Consider the following 18,017-nt stretch of genomic DNA (forward strand, 5'->3'; position numbering starts at 1 on the left):
AGTAGATGAGCAGCTCCAGAAAGGAAGAGATAGAAAAGAAAGAGGAAAGCAGGAGAGGATAAATGGACACAATTAAAAAGGGAAGAGAAGAGAGACTGCTAGAATAGATCTGACAACTTGGTTCTTTACCAACTTTGTACTGCTTGAAGTTTATAGGATAAAAGTTTTCACACTGAAAGTTAAACTTGCCATAAATGGAGAATCTTTATCTATTTGGCCACTAATAGTTTAGAAAATATTAGTTTCTGAATTAGCTATACTAATTTTTATGTTTGTCATGAATTTGTTTATTGCCTAGAAAGAGTCTCCCATTTCCTCCTCCTGTTCTTTATTTGGGGGAAACTTTTCTCATGTAGGACTCTATTTTAAAACTCATTTTTTATTATAATTTCAGATAATACTTTTGAATTACATGCTTTACCTCTAAAAATCTTAGAAGTCTAGGATTATACCAATATCTGGTATTATACAAATATTGCCTGTATATTGTAGAAATCATACACCAGAACTAATTTCACATTTTGTTTTTGGAAGGGTTGAACAAATTAATTTAGTATTTTCAGTTTTTGTCAGGTACATTGATGTAATAGATATGTAGCCATAATTATTTAAATTACCATATTGAACAGTTATTTTGGAACGATAGAACATAATTTGATGAAAATATTTTATTGATTTTTTTCAGAGATAATTTTCCCAATTTAGAAGCAATCAGATAAACTCAGTTGACAAGTTATTGTCATATTTTTGTAATTCTCTAAGTGGGAGGAATACCCCAGCAGTAGTCAATTCAGAGAATCCATGGTACTAAATATTTTTAAAGAAATCACAATTCTTTATTTTCATCACTAGTATGATATGGAGATATGTAGGTTATGGGTGTTTGTAGACTTGGGAAAAATAAGAAAAATTGTTGGTATATTTGAAAAATTAGCTATTCTTGAGATAATTATAGTCCGTCAAAACATGAGGGGTTTGTCTTTGCTCGTTGAACATGCTGTTTTGTTACTTGGTCTGGTGTAAAATCTGACACTGCGGGTAATGTGAGGATGGCTAGGTAGGCTTGCACTTTCGGCAATGCTCTTTATCTTCTGATTTTTCTGCCTCTCTCTGCCTTTCCAGTCTCTGCTTTGACATGGATGTGCATGCAACACATCGTACCCCCTTTCAGTGAGCTCTCAGCCTTTGTAAAAAAAAAAAAAAATCTTCACATTAACTGCTATCTGTAATGTTTGTCTGGATATTAAAAAGAGTTTTCCTTGTAAATGTACATTTGTTCTTTTCTACATACTGTGTTCCTAGACCACTTCTTCACTTTGAAGTATAACTGTTTCACTGCGTGACTGACCTAACACTGTACCACCCCGGTGTGTATTCTGCCTCTGCCAGTTCCTGCTTTGGATTTGGTATTGACCAGAAAAGCCAGTTTTATGCAGAACGCATTGAATGTTTTGTGTTTTGTTTTCTTGTAAGGTACAGTGGTCCCACCTGGCATCTCTCAAGAACAATGTTTCCCCTGTCTCGCGATCCCATTCCTTCAGTGACCCTTCTCCTCCCAAATTTGCACACCACCATCTTCGTTCTCAGGACCCATGTCCACCTTCCCGCAGTGAGGTGCTCAGTCAGAGCTCTGACTCTAAGTCAGAGGCGCCTGACCCTACCCAAAAGGCTTGGTCTAGATCAGACAGTGACGAGGTGCCTCCAAGGGTAAGGAGCAGAAAGACAGATGTGTGCTGCTTTTTTCCTTTTTGTTATTTTTTTTTAAGATTATTTATTTTAATTATGGGTATGGCAACTTCACCATATTTAAAGGGGCATTGAAATTTCAAAGGGACTTTTTAATGGTGAGGAGAAATTTCCATAGTTAGGCAGTTTTATTTAGCCAGTAGCCAGTTAGCATTTTATTGTTGTTGTTAACTCTAAATAAGGTAACAAAATGATGTAAAAGTAAGTCTACAAAGAGTTCTTAAACAAATTCATAATTTATTTTAGCAGTTTTTCTATATGTTTATACAGAAGCTATGCAGTTTTATAATACTCATGTCAAAATTTTTAGAAAAGGTCTTACAAGAAAAAAATTTCATTTTATTTTTAAATGGAGGGGGTTTTGTTTTGTTTTTGTGTTTACTTAATGATGAAATTAAACAAAAGAGCCCATATCAATTTATTTTTCCTCATTTGGAATTTGCTTCCTCTGAATATTTTCTTGCTTCCTGCCAGTCTTTGCTTCCTCCCGATCCATTTATAGACCATTGTTTGGTTTCTTTGAGCTTATTTTCCTGATTCTCATATTATCTCAGCAAATGCTTTGTATGTCCCTACTATCAACCTTCAGTCCAAACATCATTTAAATGTTAGGAGCATAGAAAGACTGTTTGTACTGGCTTCTTGGATGCCTGTGACTACATTTTCTCTCCAATTGTTTCAGTGTAGGACCAGGGAAGGAGTAGGGGTGGGGAGTGAAGGTGATAGGAAGGACTGCTTTTAAATATTAGGACTGCTTTTAAAATATATTTGGTAGGGAAATATTTTTTTTCCTTCTCATGTTTTCAACAATTTAATTGCTATATTTTCTACTCAAAGGTTCCTGTGAGAACAACATCTCGCTCCCCTGTTCTGTCCCGTCGAGATTCCCCACTGCAGGGCAGTGGGCAGCAGAATAGCCAGGCAGGACAGAGAAACTCCACCAGGTAAAAGACAAGTGAACACTGAGAACAGCCCTCCTGTGCAGTCTATCACAGCCTTACATTGTCTGTTTCATAAAAATCGTCTTAAACACAGAAGTTCTGGGGCAAAGAGATTATCAGTTATAAAAGGAAAAGCTGCCATAAACTCCATCAACGTAGATGACATCAAATTGATGTGTAGTAAAAAGTGGGTTTGAATCCGGATGTGTATTATAGTAACTCTGAAATTTAAACTACTTTTCTCTGTAAGAGTAAGTGGAGGGAGCAGCAGGGAAGGGGGAGAGGTTCTAAGAGAACTGTGATCAGAGGGACCTTTTCATCTAAGGGATATTGTAAGGCCTGTGGCATAAAACAAAAATCACAGACAGGTTACGAAAGAAGTCACTGGTTGACTGACAGTCTGCAGTAAACAAGTGAATTAACCAAATAATATCCCTTTTAGGTTCTAGAGCTGCTCTGTCCAGTACAATTAGCTACAGAAGCCTCCTTAAATTTAAATTAAATTGAAGTTTAAATTTAGTTAAAATGAAATACAATGGAAACTTCATTCCTTAGTGCACTGCCTATATTCATGAGCTCTATAGCCACATATAGCTAGTGGTTATGATATTATCCAGCTCAAATATAGAACATTTTCATCACCACAGAAAGCTTCATTGGCCAGCACTATCATAGGGAGGAAAAGATGATTATATTGAATGTTTTATTTCTTGATCATCACTGAACCTCTAAAGGTTGCCTTCTGCACATGGAACCTTGGTCTGACTTGAAGTGTCAGATGGATGATATCCCAGAAACTGCACAGAACTCTCAGCATTGCTAATGGGAGGGGAGCCATGGTGTTCTTCCATGACCAAGTCTGTGTTATTAATTCTTACCTAGCACATGTGTGCTTTGTGTCCATCCATGGCAGGAAATCCACCCCAGCCCATGCTTTCTGTACCATTTCCAACAGCCCATACACAGGACTATTCTTTGTAAGTGTCAGTTTTTGAGAATAATGATGGGCAGGTGAGAGCAGCAGCCTAGAAACAGAATATAATTTTGTGTACAATTATACAAATGTGGAGTGTTTTCCTAATATTAAGAACTGCATTGTAGCTGTGACAGAAATGGTTGCTACTTCTACACTGAACAGTAGCGTTATATCTCACACCTGATGATTTTTAGATCTACTAATGGTGGAATATCATTTAGCATACAAACTAAAAACATATGAGATAAAAATCCATGAATAATGTCATTATATCTTTTGGTGAATTTAATGTTGAGTGTTGTTTACAGACTGTTTTTCTCCTCCCTACATTTTAAAGACATTGGATGGGCACACCATGCATGTGTTTATAAGTTGGTACTGCATCTTGAGATGATGCATTAACTGTTCTCTCTTCTTTTCTAACAGCAGTATTGAGCCCAGACTTCTGTGGGAGAGAGTGGAAAAGCTGGTGCCCAGACCTGGCAGTGGCAGCTCCTCAGGGTCCAGTAACTCAGGATCCCAGCCCGGGTCTCACCCTGGGTCTCAGACTGGTTCTGGGGAACGCTTCAGAGTGAGATGTAGGCAGCCTTTCCTTTACCCATTCCCTGCTAATGTTTTTGGGCTGTGGTCTATCTATTGGAAGTTCTTATCTGTAAAAAAAGACCTGTGGTTTGCATGTAGCTGCACATCACAAAATAAAGTTTTAGCATAGGTTGCTAGTGACACTAATAGTCATCCTGATTTTAATCATAAAGGAGCTAGAGCTTTATATATACCTAGCACTGTGAATGCTTTACAGTTTAGTGGGATTAAATAACTTGTCCAAGGTAATTGGCTAATGTATGAGCTGGGATTTGAACCCATTTCTTTCGCTCTGGGCTCCAGAGCCTATACTGTCATCAGTATTGAATATTTTAACATATTCATAATAGATTAGTGAATATTCCGTATACTGTGTTGTTGACACACCATGACAAAGTATACATTGTGACATGTGTCAAAGTGAGTGTGATGATGGAGGGTTTAAGTAAAGAATCAAGAAGGCTGCTGGAGCCCTCCTTGGGCCCCCTCTGGCCTGTAGTTCAGACCCGCATGTGGAGAGCCTGCCATGAGTGGGCAGACAGGAGCGGGTGTGGTGGGCAGGGCAGCTTCATAATACACATCGATATGTTGATGTGCATCCGTCTGTCTTGTCCCTTTTGAACCCAACAGCGTCATCCAAGTCTGAAGGCTCTCCATCTCAGCGCCTGGAAAATGCAGTGAAAAAACCTGAAGATAAAAAGGAAGTTTTCAGACCCCTTAAGCCTGCTGTAAGGATTGTGCAGAATCAGTTTTACTTATTTCAGACTTGAATGAGATCTTTCTAATAAAAATATGTGGTTGAGAGGCCTTCAGTCTTTTCTGCAAGGGCCCTCTACAGATTTGAAGAATTATGAAGAATGACCTAAACCCCAGACATATTTGTTCCTTCCATTGGTGTCACCTCCTTTCCAGCATTAAGTCTCAAGAGAGTGTTAAACCTTTTTTCTACTGTTCTGGCCACACACTTGGTGTACAGTTAGTCTTACAGAATTGCACAGAGCAAAGCATAGTTTTTATTTAATGAAATTTCCTTCTAAGGAAACTGATGCTTTTAAAAAAAATAGAAAAGAAAGAAAAGCCTTTTTATCTCTTTCTTGGCATTAACCTTTACTTATTCTTCATGAGTTTGGCATTTACAATACTGGCTTTTAGAGTAAGTTTTTAAAAATCACTTTCTTAAATTCACTCATTGCCTACATTCTGCTTTTTGGTACCTGGGGTGATAGTTGTGACTACTTCTCGCCCTTCACTTTTAATCCCTCTGATGTTAGCTGACTGCATAATTGTGCACACATTGTAGAATTTTAAGCCTGTCAGAGTTTTCATTTCCTGCTTGAACCGATTTCTGTACTTCTCCCTCTCCCTTTCTTTCTGCCGTGCTTCCTCGTACTGTGCATTCCTCGCCAACGATGGGTTCCCGGACTCAATGAAACTGCGCTGTACTGAAGGGCGAAGTGGTAAGCGCCATCTCTGGAAAGTTCCACTTCAGAGCAGCACTCCGGCCACCTGTCAGCTCAGCTTATATTTGAGCTGCAGTCCTGCTCCTTCCTCAGCTTGCCTTCTTGTTCTTTTCTAGAATTTAAAAACCTTAAACTTTACTCCAGCTTTCTTAACATAAAATTTGCTGTATTTGTTATTAAATGTAGCTTTTTTGAGTAACTGTTTAAAAAACTGCAGCTATAACCATGAAATACTAATAGCAAGACTCAGAGCCCAATCGCTGTTATCTTAGAGGCTCAACCTCAAAGAAAAGAAACATTCTCAACTGTAAAAACGAAAGAAAACAAAGTTGGAACTGCAAAAAATAAAAGACAAAAAGAGCTATATAGATTGCCTTTTTAAAAAGTGATTACTTAAATTTCCAAATAAAAAGGTGAATTTGGAGTTTTATATGAAAATGTGGAGTATAAATAATAATCGTTCTTGAAAATTATATTTGGTGGATTGAGGGAGTCTTAGAGCATCTCAGTATGGAAGAGTAAAGGGAAATGAAGCCCTTTGAACAAATTCACTTTTGATTTCTTCTTTCGGATGTTCCTGTTCATAGGTTGTATTATGGGGAGATGTAGGTAAGGCTTGAAGGAGGGCGATAGGGATGCCCACAGCCTCCTGCCCCCCAGCACGCAGAGTCGCTGCTGTCTCTTCATGAGTCATGGACTTGTCCATGAATGTGGCAGGTTGTGAATGTGGCACGTAATATGTAAATGGCGTCCTAGTGCTCACTTCACTCTGATTTTAAAGTAGGTTTGAAGGATTTTGTTTTTCAGTATGAGGTAAAATTCTAGATCAACAAATGTGTATATACACAGATCCTTAGACTTTGCTGTAAAGACACCTGCCTGTATGACAAAGTCTTCTTTAAAGGGTACAGTCCAGAAAGCAAGCCTCTAGTTAAATAAGCCCAATTTAAAGAGTTTTGGGAGGGAGGTTATGTTTCTACAAATTTTATTCATAAAATATTAAACCTAAAATGTTGATTTTATTAAAATGTTAATATTTATTACTAAATTATTATTTGATAAATATCCTATAAATAGTAAATATAAATATTTATTAAATATTAACCCTTAGAGCTTTGAAGTTTCTAATAATAAAAGTTGAAGTAAAATAAAAATTTGTCCCTCAAAACCTTTTATATCAGGCCTGTTTAACTAGAGGCTTGCTTTAGGTATAGAATCCTCTAAAGGAGACTTTGTCAGATAGGGATATATCCTTACAGCAAAGCCTAAAACTGTGTATATACATTTGTTGATCTGGAATTTTACCTCGTATTAAAAAACAACTACTATCAGCTTATCATAAGCATATCATTATGTTTTTTCTTTATTGTCATGGGATTTGAACTGTATAATACATCTTTGACCTTTTTTATTTTTGGTCTCTTCTATTTTTTTTTTTTTTTTATCCCTCTCTTGACTTACTTTGTTTTTTTCTATCAAAAGCCATAGGAGCTCACTTTCATATGTAACTGGGTCACTACACTACAAAAGTTTTACAAAACTAACTTTGTGGCAATTTATTGATAGTTAAAGAACTTCTCATCTTCTCTTGTCCTCTACCCCCCTTGCCTTACTCTCTCTTTTCTGTCTTTTGCTTTAGGATCTGACTGCACTGGCCAAAGAGCTTCGAGCAGTAGAAGATGTTCGGCCACCTCACAAAGTAACGGACTACTCCTCATCCAGTGAGGAGTCGGGGACGACGGATGAGGAGGATGACGATGTGGAGCAGGAAGGAGCTGACGAGTCCACCTCGGGACCAGAGGACACCAGAGCAGCGTCAGTCCCTGGTCTCTTTTAGAGAGGATGAGAGTATTCTCTTGGAGCCTCCTTTCAGCTGGGACCCAGTTGTTCCTAGACTATTACGTGACTGCATGAGCATTTACCATGTAGTTCTCGTGGATTCAGCAGTCCACTTTGTGTTTCCCTTTCTCTTCATTGGTGTGTGCATGTGTCAGTGCTTCCCCGCAGCACCTCAGTGTATACTTTATTTTTTCCTATTGATTTGAGGATACGTGATTCAAGGGAGACTTCAGTTTGGCATAACTACTTTAATTAGCCCTAATTATTCATTCTGATTGTTTGCTCAGAAACAAATGACAGTGGAAGGAAATTCTTTGTTAAAGGGAAAAAGCCAAACACTTATTTTTTTGGAAGAGGCTTTATACTGGTAGCCTCATGTTTTGATTTTTTGAAGGCAAAAAGCCTAAACAGGATCTCCTTGACTCCTTGAAAGATTAAGGCCTTTCACTTCTGGATTTTATCTCCATAGGTCATCTCTGAATTTGAGCAATGGTGAAACGGAATCTGTGAAAACCATGATTGTCCATGACGATGTAGAAAGTGAGCCAGCCATGACCCCATCCAAGGAGGGCACTCTAATCGTCCGCCAGGTACCCGTGTCTTCTCTGTTGTCAGAGGCTGAGCTTCTCCTGTGGTCATTAACCCACTTGCTCATTCACTCACTCATGCTGTTTCTCCATCATCATCTGTTTTCATGTTAACAAGTCCCAGAGGGTCAAGTGTCGAGTGTTGGGGGCTAGGGAGGCAGGTGTGTACTGCATGCCCAGAAGGTAGTGAGTAGTCTCCACCCCACATTGCTGCTCCTCTGCATGTCTGCGGCAGCCCTCATTCAAGCACTGCGCTGAGTCTCACAGTCTATGTCTGAGTGGGAGAGAAACCACAGGGAGTCTTTAAACAGGCTTGCAGAGTGAGGAAGCAGGTCTGGAGTCTGGCAGAGCAGCCACGATGGCTCTGCAGAGCATGCTTGGCTCTGAGTGTCTGCAGTGCCACAGCGGGAGTGGGTGAGGCAGGCAGGATGAGCCTCATCACAGGCCCAGAGACTTGGAGAGCAGAAGGGTTTGGGAGGTTTCTCTTCTATGTTCCAAAATGTTAGTTTTCTCACTTGTTGAATAATTAAATGTGTGCCACCCAGATATGCTCAGTTTGGATCACTAAACTTTATAACTGTCTGTTCGTTTCTTAGCTTAGACTTAATTAAAATGATACACTTCTCATTTAAATAGAACAGGGCACCTATTTAGTATTTTGGACTTTGCCCTAAGTGTGTTTCATGCTATGGCAATGCATTCGGATGGAAAGTAGGAAGAACATGGAAAAGACCAGGATTCAGAGAATCCACAGGTACTTTCTGGAGTTTTACAAAGAAAGATTTAAAAAGAACAAAAAAGGATACTGGTTTTGGTAACAGAAGCTAGCACAACAGGTAAACCAGATTAAACACTCACTACTCGAGTCGTGCAGCCACCAGATGAGGTACTTTGATTTCTGTTGGCTCAAGTTAAGCATTTGGTGAGGAAGTTTGAGCAGTCAGGCTAATTTATTTGATTTTTCCTTGGTAATTTAACAAAGTTTAAAAGTCACACAGCACCTTAAACGAAGCAGTTATCAGTAGGGCCATAGGCAATTTCAGCAGCGCTTGAGCGAGACAAGTGTGCCTGTTTTTTCTACAGAGTACAGTTGACCAAAAGCGTGCCAGCCATCATGAGAGCAATGGCTTTGCCGGTCGCATTCACCTCTTGCCAGATCTCTTACAGCAAAGCCATTCCTCCTCCACTTCCTCCACCTCCTCCTCCCCATCCTCCAGCCAGCCGACACCCACCATGTCCCCACAGACACCCCAGGACAAGCTCACTGCTAATGAGGTATGTCTCGCACCACAGCTGGCTGCTTTCCTGGGGTTAGACCAGCACTGCCTAGGAGTTAGTTTGCAAAGGAGACCTTTCCAACACCCTCATCCCCTTCCCTTCCCACCCTGCTTTCTCTGTCACCTACCCTTCTCCCCAACCCCAAGTAACATTTTTCAGATCTGCATATAAACCCCTTAACCCTAGATCAGCTCCCCCAAACTTGCCAGTTCACTGTTTACTGTTCTGTAGATAAGTATAGTTGCATGGCTTTCTTTATCTAGTTTATTTTTTAAAAATCTAAGTAAAATGATTGCTGTGTCCTCAGACCCATTATGTATTTGGCATGAAATTCTTATATTCATTTGTGGAATCTGCCTTTTTCATTCTTTTTATCCAATAAATAAAATACAGGAAAATTCAATTCAGCAGGGTTGGCCTTATCTGGACAAACTTGTTATCCTGTACAGTAATCTCTTTCAAACAGAGCTGAATTTTTTTTTTCTTTCTTGGGGGGTGGTCGTTGGTTGATTTTGTTTTCACCAAACCTATTAAGGATTTCGTTCTTTGAAATTTATAATCACTCAGAGGTTTAGAAGCCATATTATTTTTGGGAAACCTAGAAAAAATTAGGTTAAGCAAGAAGGACAAAGGTTTGAGCTTGTTTTTTAATTTAAAATTTTGTGTGGGAAATCTGTGTAGTCCTTTGAAGGCTTGGCTGTGGTGCTCGGTCTGGGTGTTGGCTCAGTCTGGGTGATTCTTTGCTCTTTGAACAGGGTCATACTCCAGGTATAGTGACATAGCCCACTTGAGCACCTGTATTTAATTAATCAAGTGATTTGATTCCATGGGAGATTTGGTTTAGTGCCTTTGTCTACCAGTTGAGGGAGGTTAGAATCAGAAAAATCCTCTCCTCCTGAGGAGCAGGGGCAAGTCGACTGCTTCCTAGATAGGCTTGGCATTGGCTGGACTGGCCACTGACTCATGGGACAGGGAGGGAAGCTGCCAGGGGACAGATGTTCAAGTGGGGAGCTAAGGGGAGGGCATGGGCTCTAGGATGTGTTGACTCTCAGGTGTCCATGGAGGGGGTCCAATGGTACAGGACAAAAGCACTTGATCAGACATGTTCCTTTTTTCTCCCAAGATATATATCCCGCCTACACTCACATTCCTCCTTATATTTATATTTTAAACTTTGCTCCATTTCACTCTAATGTGCAGTATTTTACTATAACCCTTAACTCACTAAACCAGCAAATTTATTTTTCTGTTTGTTTTGTTTTTAATTGTCATTACATTTCCACTTAACAATTTGTTTCACTTTCTTTGTGTTTTTTTGTCTTAAGTTACATTATTAACCAAAACACTAGTGCTCCTAAAAGATCAAAAGGATATGCCTTATTTTGTCATTTGCACCTTTCACTAATGAACCCCATTTGGTATGGGTTTAATGGTGATGCACCTAAAACAATAGTAGCCAAAGCTTCTGTAGCTTTCTGGCAAGAGGCTCAATTCAAAATAAATAGAATTATTAAGAATTGCCAATATTCCAACATAGATTATTTGGACTCTTCTGGGTAGGAGAATAAATTCAGAAATTGGTGAATTGAGATCAAGACATTTCAGACCTCCTTTAGGAGTTTTCATTATAAGTATTTACTTAATTTTTTTTAAAGCTAGGCACATGAAGTATAGATTTCGTTGATCGCTTGCAGCACCGCTTTGTAGACGAGCAATGTGTCTTGTAGAGATACGGCTCCTGCAGTGGTTCCAGGTAAAGCAGCCTGCTCTGAGGGCTGCTTTGCCATGTGGAAGCTCCCTGCAGAGCATTTTTTAGGAAATGATGCAAGAGAAATAGGGCAAAGTATTGGGAAATAGTGCAATATAGAAGTAAATTGTAATGTATATTTTTAATGTTCATTTTTTAAATGCCTGTTATATTAATAACATTGAAATTTACATTGCAGACTCAGTCCGCTAGTAGCACACTCCAGAAACACAAATCTTCCTCCTCCTTTACACCTTTTATAGACCCCAGATTACTACAGATTTCTCCATCTAGTGGAACAACAGTGACTTCTGTGGGTAAGTACAGTAGCAACAAGAAAGCAGCTGACAAATGGGACTTTATCTTTGAGTTGCTCTTTAGGGTGACTTATGTGGCTGATGGTTGTTCCCAGGCACAGACCTTGGGTACAGAAACTTCCCATCCCAGTTGCATTGCCTTATTTGTAGTGAGCTGCAGAGTCCATTTCCTTTTTCCATACACATTGCTTACAAACTTCTCCTTGACAAAGTGTTGGTTATAGCACATGAATATTTATTTGAAGTATATTGGGGGAGGGAGACAGGCATGGTGTGTGTGTGTACAGAAAGTAATTTCAAATGTATTGTGTTTCAGTGGGATTTTCCTGTGATGGAATGAGACCAGAAGCCATAAGGCAAGATCCTACCCGGAAAGGCTCAGTGGTCAATGTGAATCCCACCAACACTAGGCCACAGAGTGACACCCCGGAGATTCGTAAATACAAGAAGAGGTTTAACTCTGAGATTCTGTGTGCTGCCTTATGGGGTAGGTGTCTAGCCACTACTCCAACACTTCCATTTTTTCTCTGAGCGGTGGCTGGTCTTTTAGAGAAGTACTTCTTTGAATAGTTTGCGGATAGACAGGACGGAAGACTTCTATGATACCCATCTGCTATCATATGCAGAGTGGCATATTAGCAGACTGGTATGGTACATGTATACACTTGCACTCATTTTAGCTGTCAGATATTGGAATGATCAATCTCCATTTTATTTTTATCAAACAAATTTTTAGTAGTTTGTTATGTAGATATATTTTGTAGTGGTGAAGTCTGGGTTTTTAGTGTAACCATCAGCCCAAATAGTGCACATTGTACTCAATAGTGTACATCGTACCCGGAACCCTGAGGTTGACTGTTTTCACTATAAAATTAAATCATATCTAGCAGTGGAAATGTGGAAAAAGTATATTTATAAAAACTTACTTCAACATGCAACCTAGTGTTTTTCATTTTTCATGCTCATAATTTCCAGGCACTTTACAGTGACTATGTATATTCTTTTGATTGTTGGCATTCAGTACTTTATAAAATTACATAACTGTACAATTATACAACTAGGAAATGCATCATGGAGAAGTAGAAGATAGAGTGTAATTGCCACAATACCTGTAGCTTTTGTGTGTTTGAAAAGAGTCTTCAGCATTATCTTGTTACTCCCTTATTCTTTCTCACTGTAAAGTCTTGAAGTTGATGTTTATATGTTTATTTTTATAACCAAATAATAGCATTTCTTCACAAGGCTTATATTTTGTGTAGTTATTACCAGATTCTTGACATAGGATTTTTTAAAAATCTTCTTAATACTGAAGATTGACCAGGAAAGTACCAAAATTTTGTATAAAATAGAACATTTGGAATGGCATCTGTCTGGCATCAGTTCTATCAATAAATATGTGTTTTTTCTGCCAGTAACTTCTAAGCTGTTTAGATCAACTCGCCTAGGTATATGCAAGGAAAACACTAAGCATAATATTCAAATAAATTCCACCTTAACAGGCATATAGGCAGGACAGAATGGCTAACCTCAAAAATAAAATTATATGAAAATGAATCACATATTACATATTTATTTTTCTTATACTGATAATCTTTAAGTTGTACAGCATTTTTTTTTCTCTAAGCATTAAGTCACTATCCTCACAAGCATTGCTTGGGTAGATACTTTCCTCCAAAAGGTGGGATAATCCCAACTCAATCAACTCAATAAGGACCAGGCACAAGCTGAGATGGGGCTCTAGAAGGGTCGTTCTTTGATGCTGTCACAGTTATTCATTTCAAATTCTGTGGAAATAGGGTGTGGGCCTACATGTATGACCATGATATTCTTCGCCATCACTCCCTCTACACAAATAGTTTATTCCTTGTCTTGGTGAGTTTATGACTGAGGAAATCAGTGCAAACATGTATGTGCCCAGTTCCCTAGGAGTGTAAGGTCATCTGTGCTACATGTTACAAAGGTGATTCTGACACTGAAGATTCTAAAGAACAAGATCATTTGGGTAAATACATGAATGATCAAGAGGGAGAAGTACTTTGGCCCAAAGGCAGGTAGTCTTAGATGCCAGTCCAGGGCTTTTGGAATAATTTCTACATAGAATGTGTAGTTTTTGAAGATATGTCATGACTCGAGTATTTTAGCAAGATTAGGATTGATTGGATTTGCCTCATGAGAAAGTGGAGAGAAGCTGCTTTAACAACCTTAATTAAAGTCTCTATCCATCACTTACAAGGTTGCCAAAGCCTGAACAATTGTGAGAGTAGAGGAAAGGGAAAGGAGGGACAGAGAAGAGGTTTTATCTGGTTCTAGTGGCCAGTTTAGCTAGTTTTGCAGAGCAACTTGGGAGCTATTGATAGAAATGGCAGAAGTCACGAGGATAGTGTCAGTAGAGATCTGCAGTGGGTGGAAAGCAGGAGGCAAAGTAGCAGTGTGGAGTTAGGATTTACTGGTTCTGAGGCATGCTCACGCACAGGCAGGTGTGTGTCACCAGATAGCAGTGGAAATGTCTCCACTGAAGAAGCAGAGGGCAGGTGTGGAAACAAGGAAGGATGTCACATCGTATCAGAAGAGTGTGGAGACCGTGACAGTACAAGGTTAGAGAGCTAGGTTGGGTCACGTGGGGAGGTCACGATGTTTTGATAGTCCTAAGAAATGGAGGGACAAGAGAACTGAGTGCAGCTGTTTCTTGATGGTGTAAAGTGATCTTTAAGAAAAGCTTAAATGTGAGTGATGGAAGCCAAATCATAAGCTGTTAAGGATTTGAGGGCCGTATATGTCCCATTCCAGAGATTTGCCAGTGAAAGATAAGGAAGCACAAAAAGACCATGGTATCAGATGAAGGTTTGTTCAAATGTGTGATGTGGCTAATTAGACTTAGAATTGTAAAGACAGGAAATAGTCAGCATATAACATTCTTGAGGAACTGAGGAAGAACTGGAAAGTAATGGATTATTAAGGAAATCAATGGGATGAGGCTTTCTTGGTCTTTCCCTTCTCCTTTCTTATGTTTCAGTATGTCAGCATCACTGCTACATGGTGATGTGTTGCAGGATTGGTTACTTTGACTATTTAACCTCTGACTGTTGTAAACATTTCTTCTTCTGGGTGAATTAGGAAACTGTACTTTTTTCCAAATAGATGACATCCTTTCTATACATCCTGAGTAGTTTCCAAGCACAGCATAAAATTGAGGCCTTTCTCTGTCCTTGAAACAGGAGTGAATTTGCTAGTGGGTACAGAGAGTGGCCTGATGCTGCTGGACAGAAGTGGCCAAGGGAAGGTCTATCCTCTGATCAACCGAAGACGATTTCAACAAATGGATGTACTTGAGGGCTTGAATGTCTTGGTGACAATATCTGGTGAGTGTTTGTTTTGTAAAGCAGAATATGTGACACTGTCTTAACAGTATTGTAGCTTTACACATTAAACTTCATTAGCCCATTCTCTGATATACTGGCTAAATAAGATACAGCTGCATTGAGACTTGATAATGTGAGCTGAAGATGTATTCAGATGTGACACACACATGCACATTTGATCTGTGGCTCCTCCAAAAGCAGTCTTGAGAAGCATATGAATGTGTGCTTTCTCACTGGCATCTCTCACTGGCCCTCTCTGCCCTGTTGCTTGTTAGATTTCATTTGCCTTATCCAATATATAGGGCTGTGTCTACTCCTTCCCAACAGACTTTTACATGCCAAAGGAAGTATTCTTTGCCATTATTGTAAAAGTATTGTATTATGGTTTTTATGCCAATTAATATAATTATATCTCTTTAAGAAGAGCATTTTTCTTAGTATAAATTGTATAATATAAACTACCACAGGAGAACAACTAGGAGAAATAAAAATTAAAATCATCCAGAGATCATATCTTTTAACTTGTATAAACTTTTAACTTTCACTCTTTTAAGGATACACCACACTCACTACATACTTTAGGGAAAATGTCTACATACAAATGGTTATACACTATTTCAAACATACAGGGTATAATAGTGAGGAATTCACGTACTGACTAGCTGGTTTGAACAGTTGTCACAGTACACTGTTGTACATACAGTCAGCATCCCTGTCCCTCCCCCATCTACCAGTCTATGGCGAACTCTGTCCTGAAGTTGGGATGTGTCCCATCCAGGCCTGATTGTCCAAAGCACGTAGTAGTCTGCTTTCTCCCTGCCATTGAAAATCCTTCCATGGCCTCCATTTTATATGGCTAGAGGATGTTTCCTTGTGTAGATAGATCTATTAAAATGTATTTATTTATCTTTTGTTGTTGCCCTGTAGGTATATTCCTTTTTTTTCCCTCACATGTAAACATTTTTCACGGATATCCTTGTAGCTTACTTAACCTTTAGGTACATATCATGTTGCATTGATCATAATTTCCTAATAATTTGTGTTATTGCTTGGTCAAATGGTATGCAAAATTGCAAGACTATAAATGGGTCTTATATACCACCATTATAGTCGCTTATGATACTATAATCACGATACCCTCAGTGATTTTGATTTAATTATCTGCTTGTTAGTACAAGCTTGTTATGTAACATACTTGCTTGCAGTTATTTTACTTCTCATATATGCTTTTGATTGTTAAATAAAGGAGTTTCTTGAAATGCAAAAATTTCATTATTTATACTTAAATGAGAAAACAGCCACTTAAAACTAGAGTGCTGATGGATGGTAGGTTTTTAAGTTGGAGAAAACAAATCTACATTTAGTGATCCAGTGAAGCAAGACAATTCATGGGATCAATAATCAACAGACCAGATGTGGTGGCATATCCCTGTAATCTCAGCAATCTGAGAGGTCAAGGCAGGAGGATTGCTTTTGCTTGGGATGTTGAAGCTGCAGTGAGCTGTGATAGCACCACTGCACTCCAGCCTGGGTAAAAGAGGAAGACCCTGTCTCCAATAAATAAATAAATAAATAATCAGCTGATACCAGTAATAATTTTTTGGTCTACTTTTCTGTATTTTTTTCCTTCCTTATTAGCTTTTAATGGTTTCCACAATCATAAAGGTAGTACGTGTCAATTGTAGGAAGCTTCAAAAATAGAAAAAACTTAAGAAGAATAAAACAAAATATCACCCCCATCTCAGAGATAATTCTTGTTAATGTTTTATATTTCCCTCTCCTGCTTTGTGTAAATATATCTCACAAGATGGAAACAAAACATTAGATATAAAACGATGTTGTCTTTTTCTTCTCTTAACATATATTGAATATTTTCCTGTAAACAGTTCCTCATACTGAAGTATGAAATACATAGAAAGTACAGATAAACATACAGCTCAATGAACCGTCACACATAGAATCTATCCAGATGGCCCCGTCCTGGTGAAGATGCAAAACATTGCCAGCACCCCAAACTGCCCTGTGAAGCTACCCAGGGACTGCCCACAGAGGCAAGCACTGTCCAGACTTTGAACATGTTAGCTTGATTTTGCCTTCATTGAACTGATTTTATATAGTGGTAAAACAGTATGTGTTCTGGTGATGGCTGCTGCTTTTTTTTTTTTTTTTTTTTTTTTCAGTAGATTTTCTAAACTTCTTTTCAGTATTTTGCAGTTTAGCCATTCTGAAGGGGTGTAGGAATTAATAGGTGTATTTATTTTAATTTGCAATTTCTTAATGATGTATGGTACATCTTTTCCTTTGTCATCTGTATATCTTCTGGTGAGGTATTTGATCTTTAATCCATTTTATAATTGGATTGTTGTTTTCTTATTGTTGAGTTCTTTGTGTATTTGGATCTAAGTCTTTTATCAGTTACGTGTTTTGCAGATATTTTCTGTCAGTTTCTGTTCATGCTGTGGAATGATGTCTTTTGCAGAAGAGAAGTATTTAATTTTAGTGAACTCCAACTTACTAGTTTTTTCTTTCATGAATTGTGCTTCTGGTATTATGTCTAAAAAGTCATTGCCAAATCCAAAGTCACTTAGATTTTCTTCTGTTATCTTCTAGAATCTGCTTTATAGCTTTCTGTTTCACATTTAGGTTCATGATCCATTTTGAATTGATTTTTGTGAAAGTTTCAAAGTTTGTGTAGATGTATTTTCTTTCACATGTGGATATCTAGTTGTTTCAGCAGCATTCGTTAAAAAACTAGCCTTTTCCCATTGAATTGCTTGTGCTCCTTTGTCAAAGATTACTACTACATTTGTATAGTTCCATTTCTGGGCTCTATTATTTTCCTTTTATCTGTCTCTTCTTGTGCTAATTACTGTCTTGATTACTGTAGATTTGTAGTAACCTTGAAGTCAGGGACTGTCAGCTTTTCAACTTTGTTCTTTTTAAATATTGTGTTGACTTGTGTTGGTGGGTCTTTTGCCTCTAGAGTCAGCTTATTGATATGTACAAAATAACTTGGGATTTTGATTAGAATTGCGTTGACTCTGGATCAAGTTGGGAAGAACTGATATCTTGACAATTTTGAATCTTCTATTCATTAACATGGAAGTATCTCTGCATTTATTTAGTTCTTCTTTGATTTCATCAGAGTTTGTAGTTTTCCTTAAATAAAACTAGCAAAGAGCTAA

The 18,017-nt window shown here is 38.3% G+C and overlaps 1 protein-coding gene across 36 annotated transcripts in view; it reads left to right on the plus strand.

The window, feature by feature from the left end:
• Positions 1-18,017, plus strand: part of MAP4K4 (mitogen-activated protein kinase kinase kinase kinase 4) — a 192,062-nt gene that overhangs the window by 162,711 nt on the left and 11,334 nt on the right. For 7 of the 36 annotated variants that reach the window (XM_021677407.2, XM_064371371.1, XM_064371369.1 and 4 more), the window contains 10 exons: positions 1,474-1,707; positions 2,584-2,690; positions 4,090-4,241; positions 4,876-4,973; positions 7,345-7,520; positions 8,014-8,134; positions 9,215-9,406; positions 11,356-11,473; positions 11,790-11,960; positions 14,689-14,832. In XM_021677407.2, the coding sequence (XP_021533082.2) occupies positions 1,474-1,707; positions 2,584-2,690; positions 4,090-4,241; positions 4,876-4,973; positions 7,345-7,520; positions 8,014-8,134; positions 9,215-9,406; positions 11,356-11,473; positions 11,790-11,960; positions 14,689-14,832 (1,513 nt within the window). The remainder of the gene's footprint in view (positions 1-1,473; positions 1,708-2,583; positions 2,691-4,089; positions 4,242-4,875; positions 4,974-7,344; positions 7,521-8,013; positions 8,135-9,214; positions 9,407-11,355; positions 11,474-11,789; positions 11,961-14,688; positions 14,833-18,017) is intronic. The other 29 variants (XM_064371367.1, XM_064371372.1, XM_064371370.1 and 26 more) reach the window with 11 other exon arrangements.

Source organism: Aotus nancymaae, unplaced genomic scaffold (assembly GCF_030222135.1).
Source record: "Aotus nancymaae isolate 86718 unplaced genomic scaffold, 86718_ANA_hifiasm-v0.15.2.pri h1tg000131l, whole genome shotgun sequence".
Lineage (NCBI taxonomy): Eukaryota > Metazoa > Chordata > Mammalia > Primates > Aotidae > Aotus > Aotus nancymaae.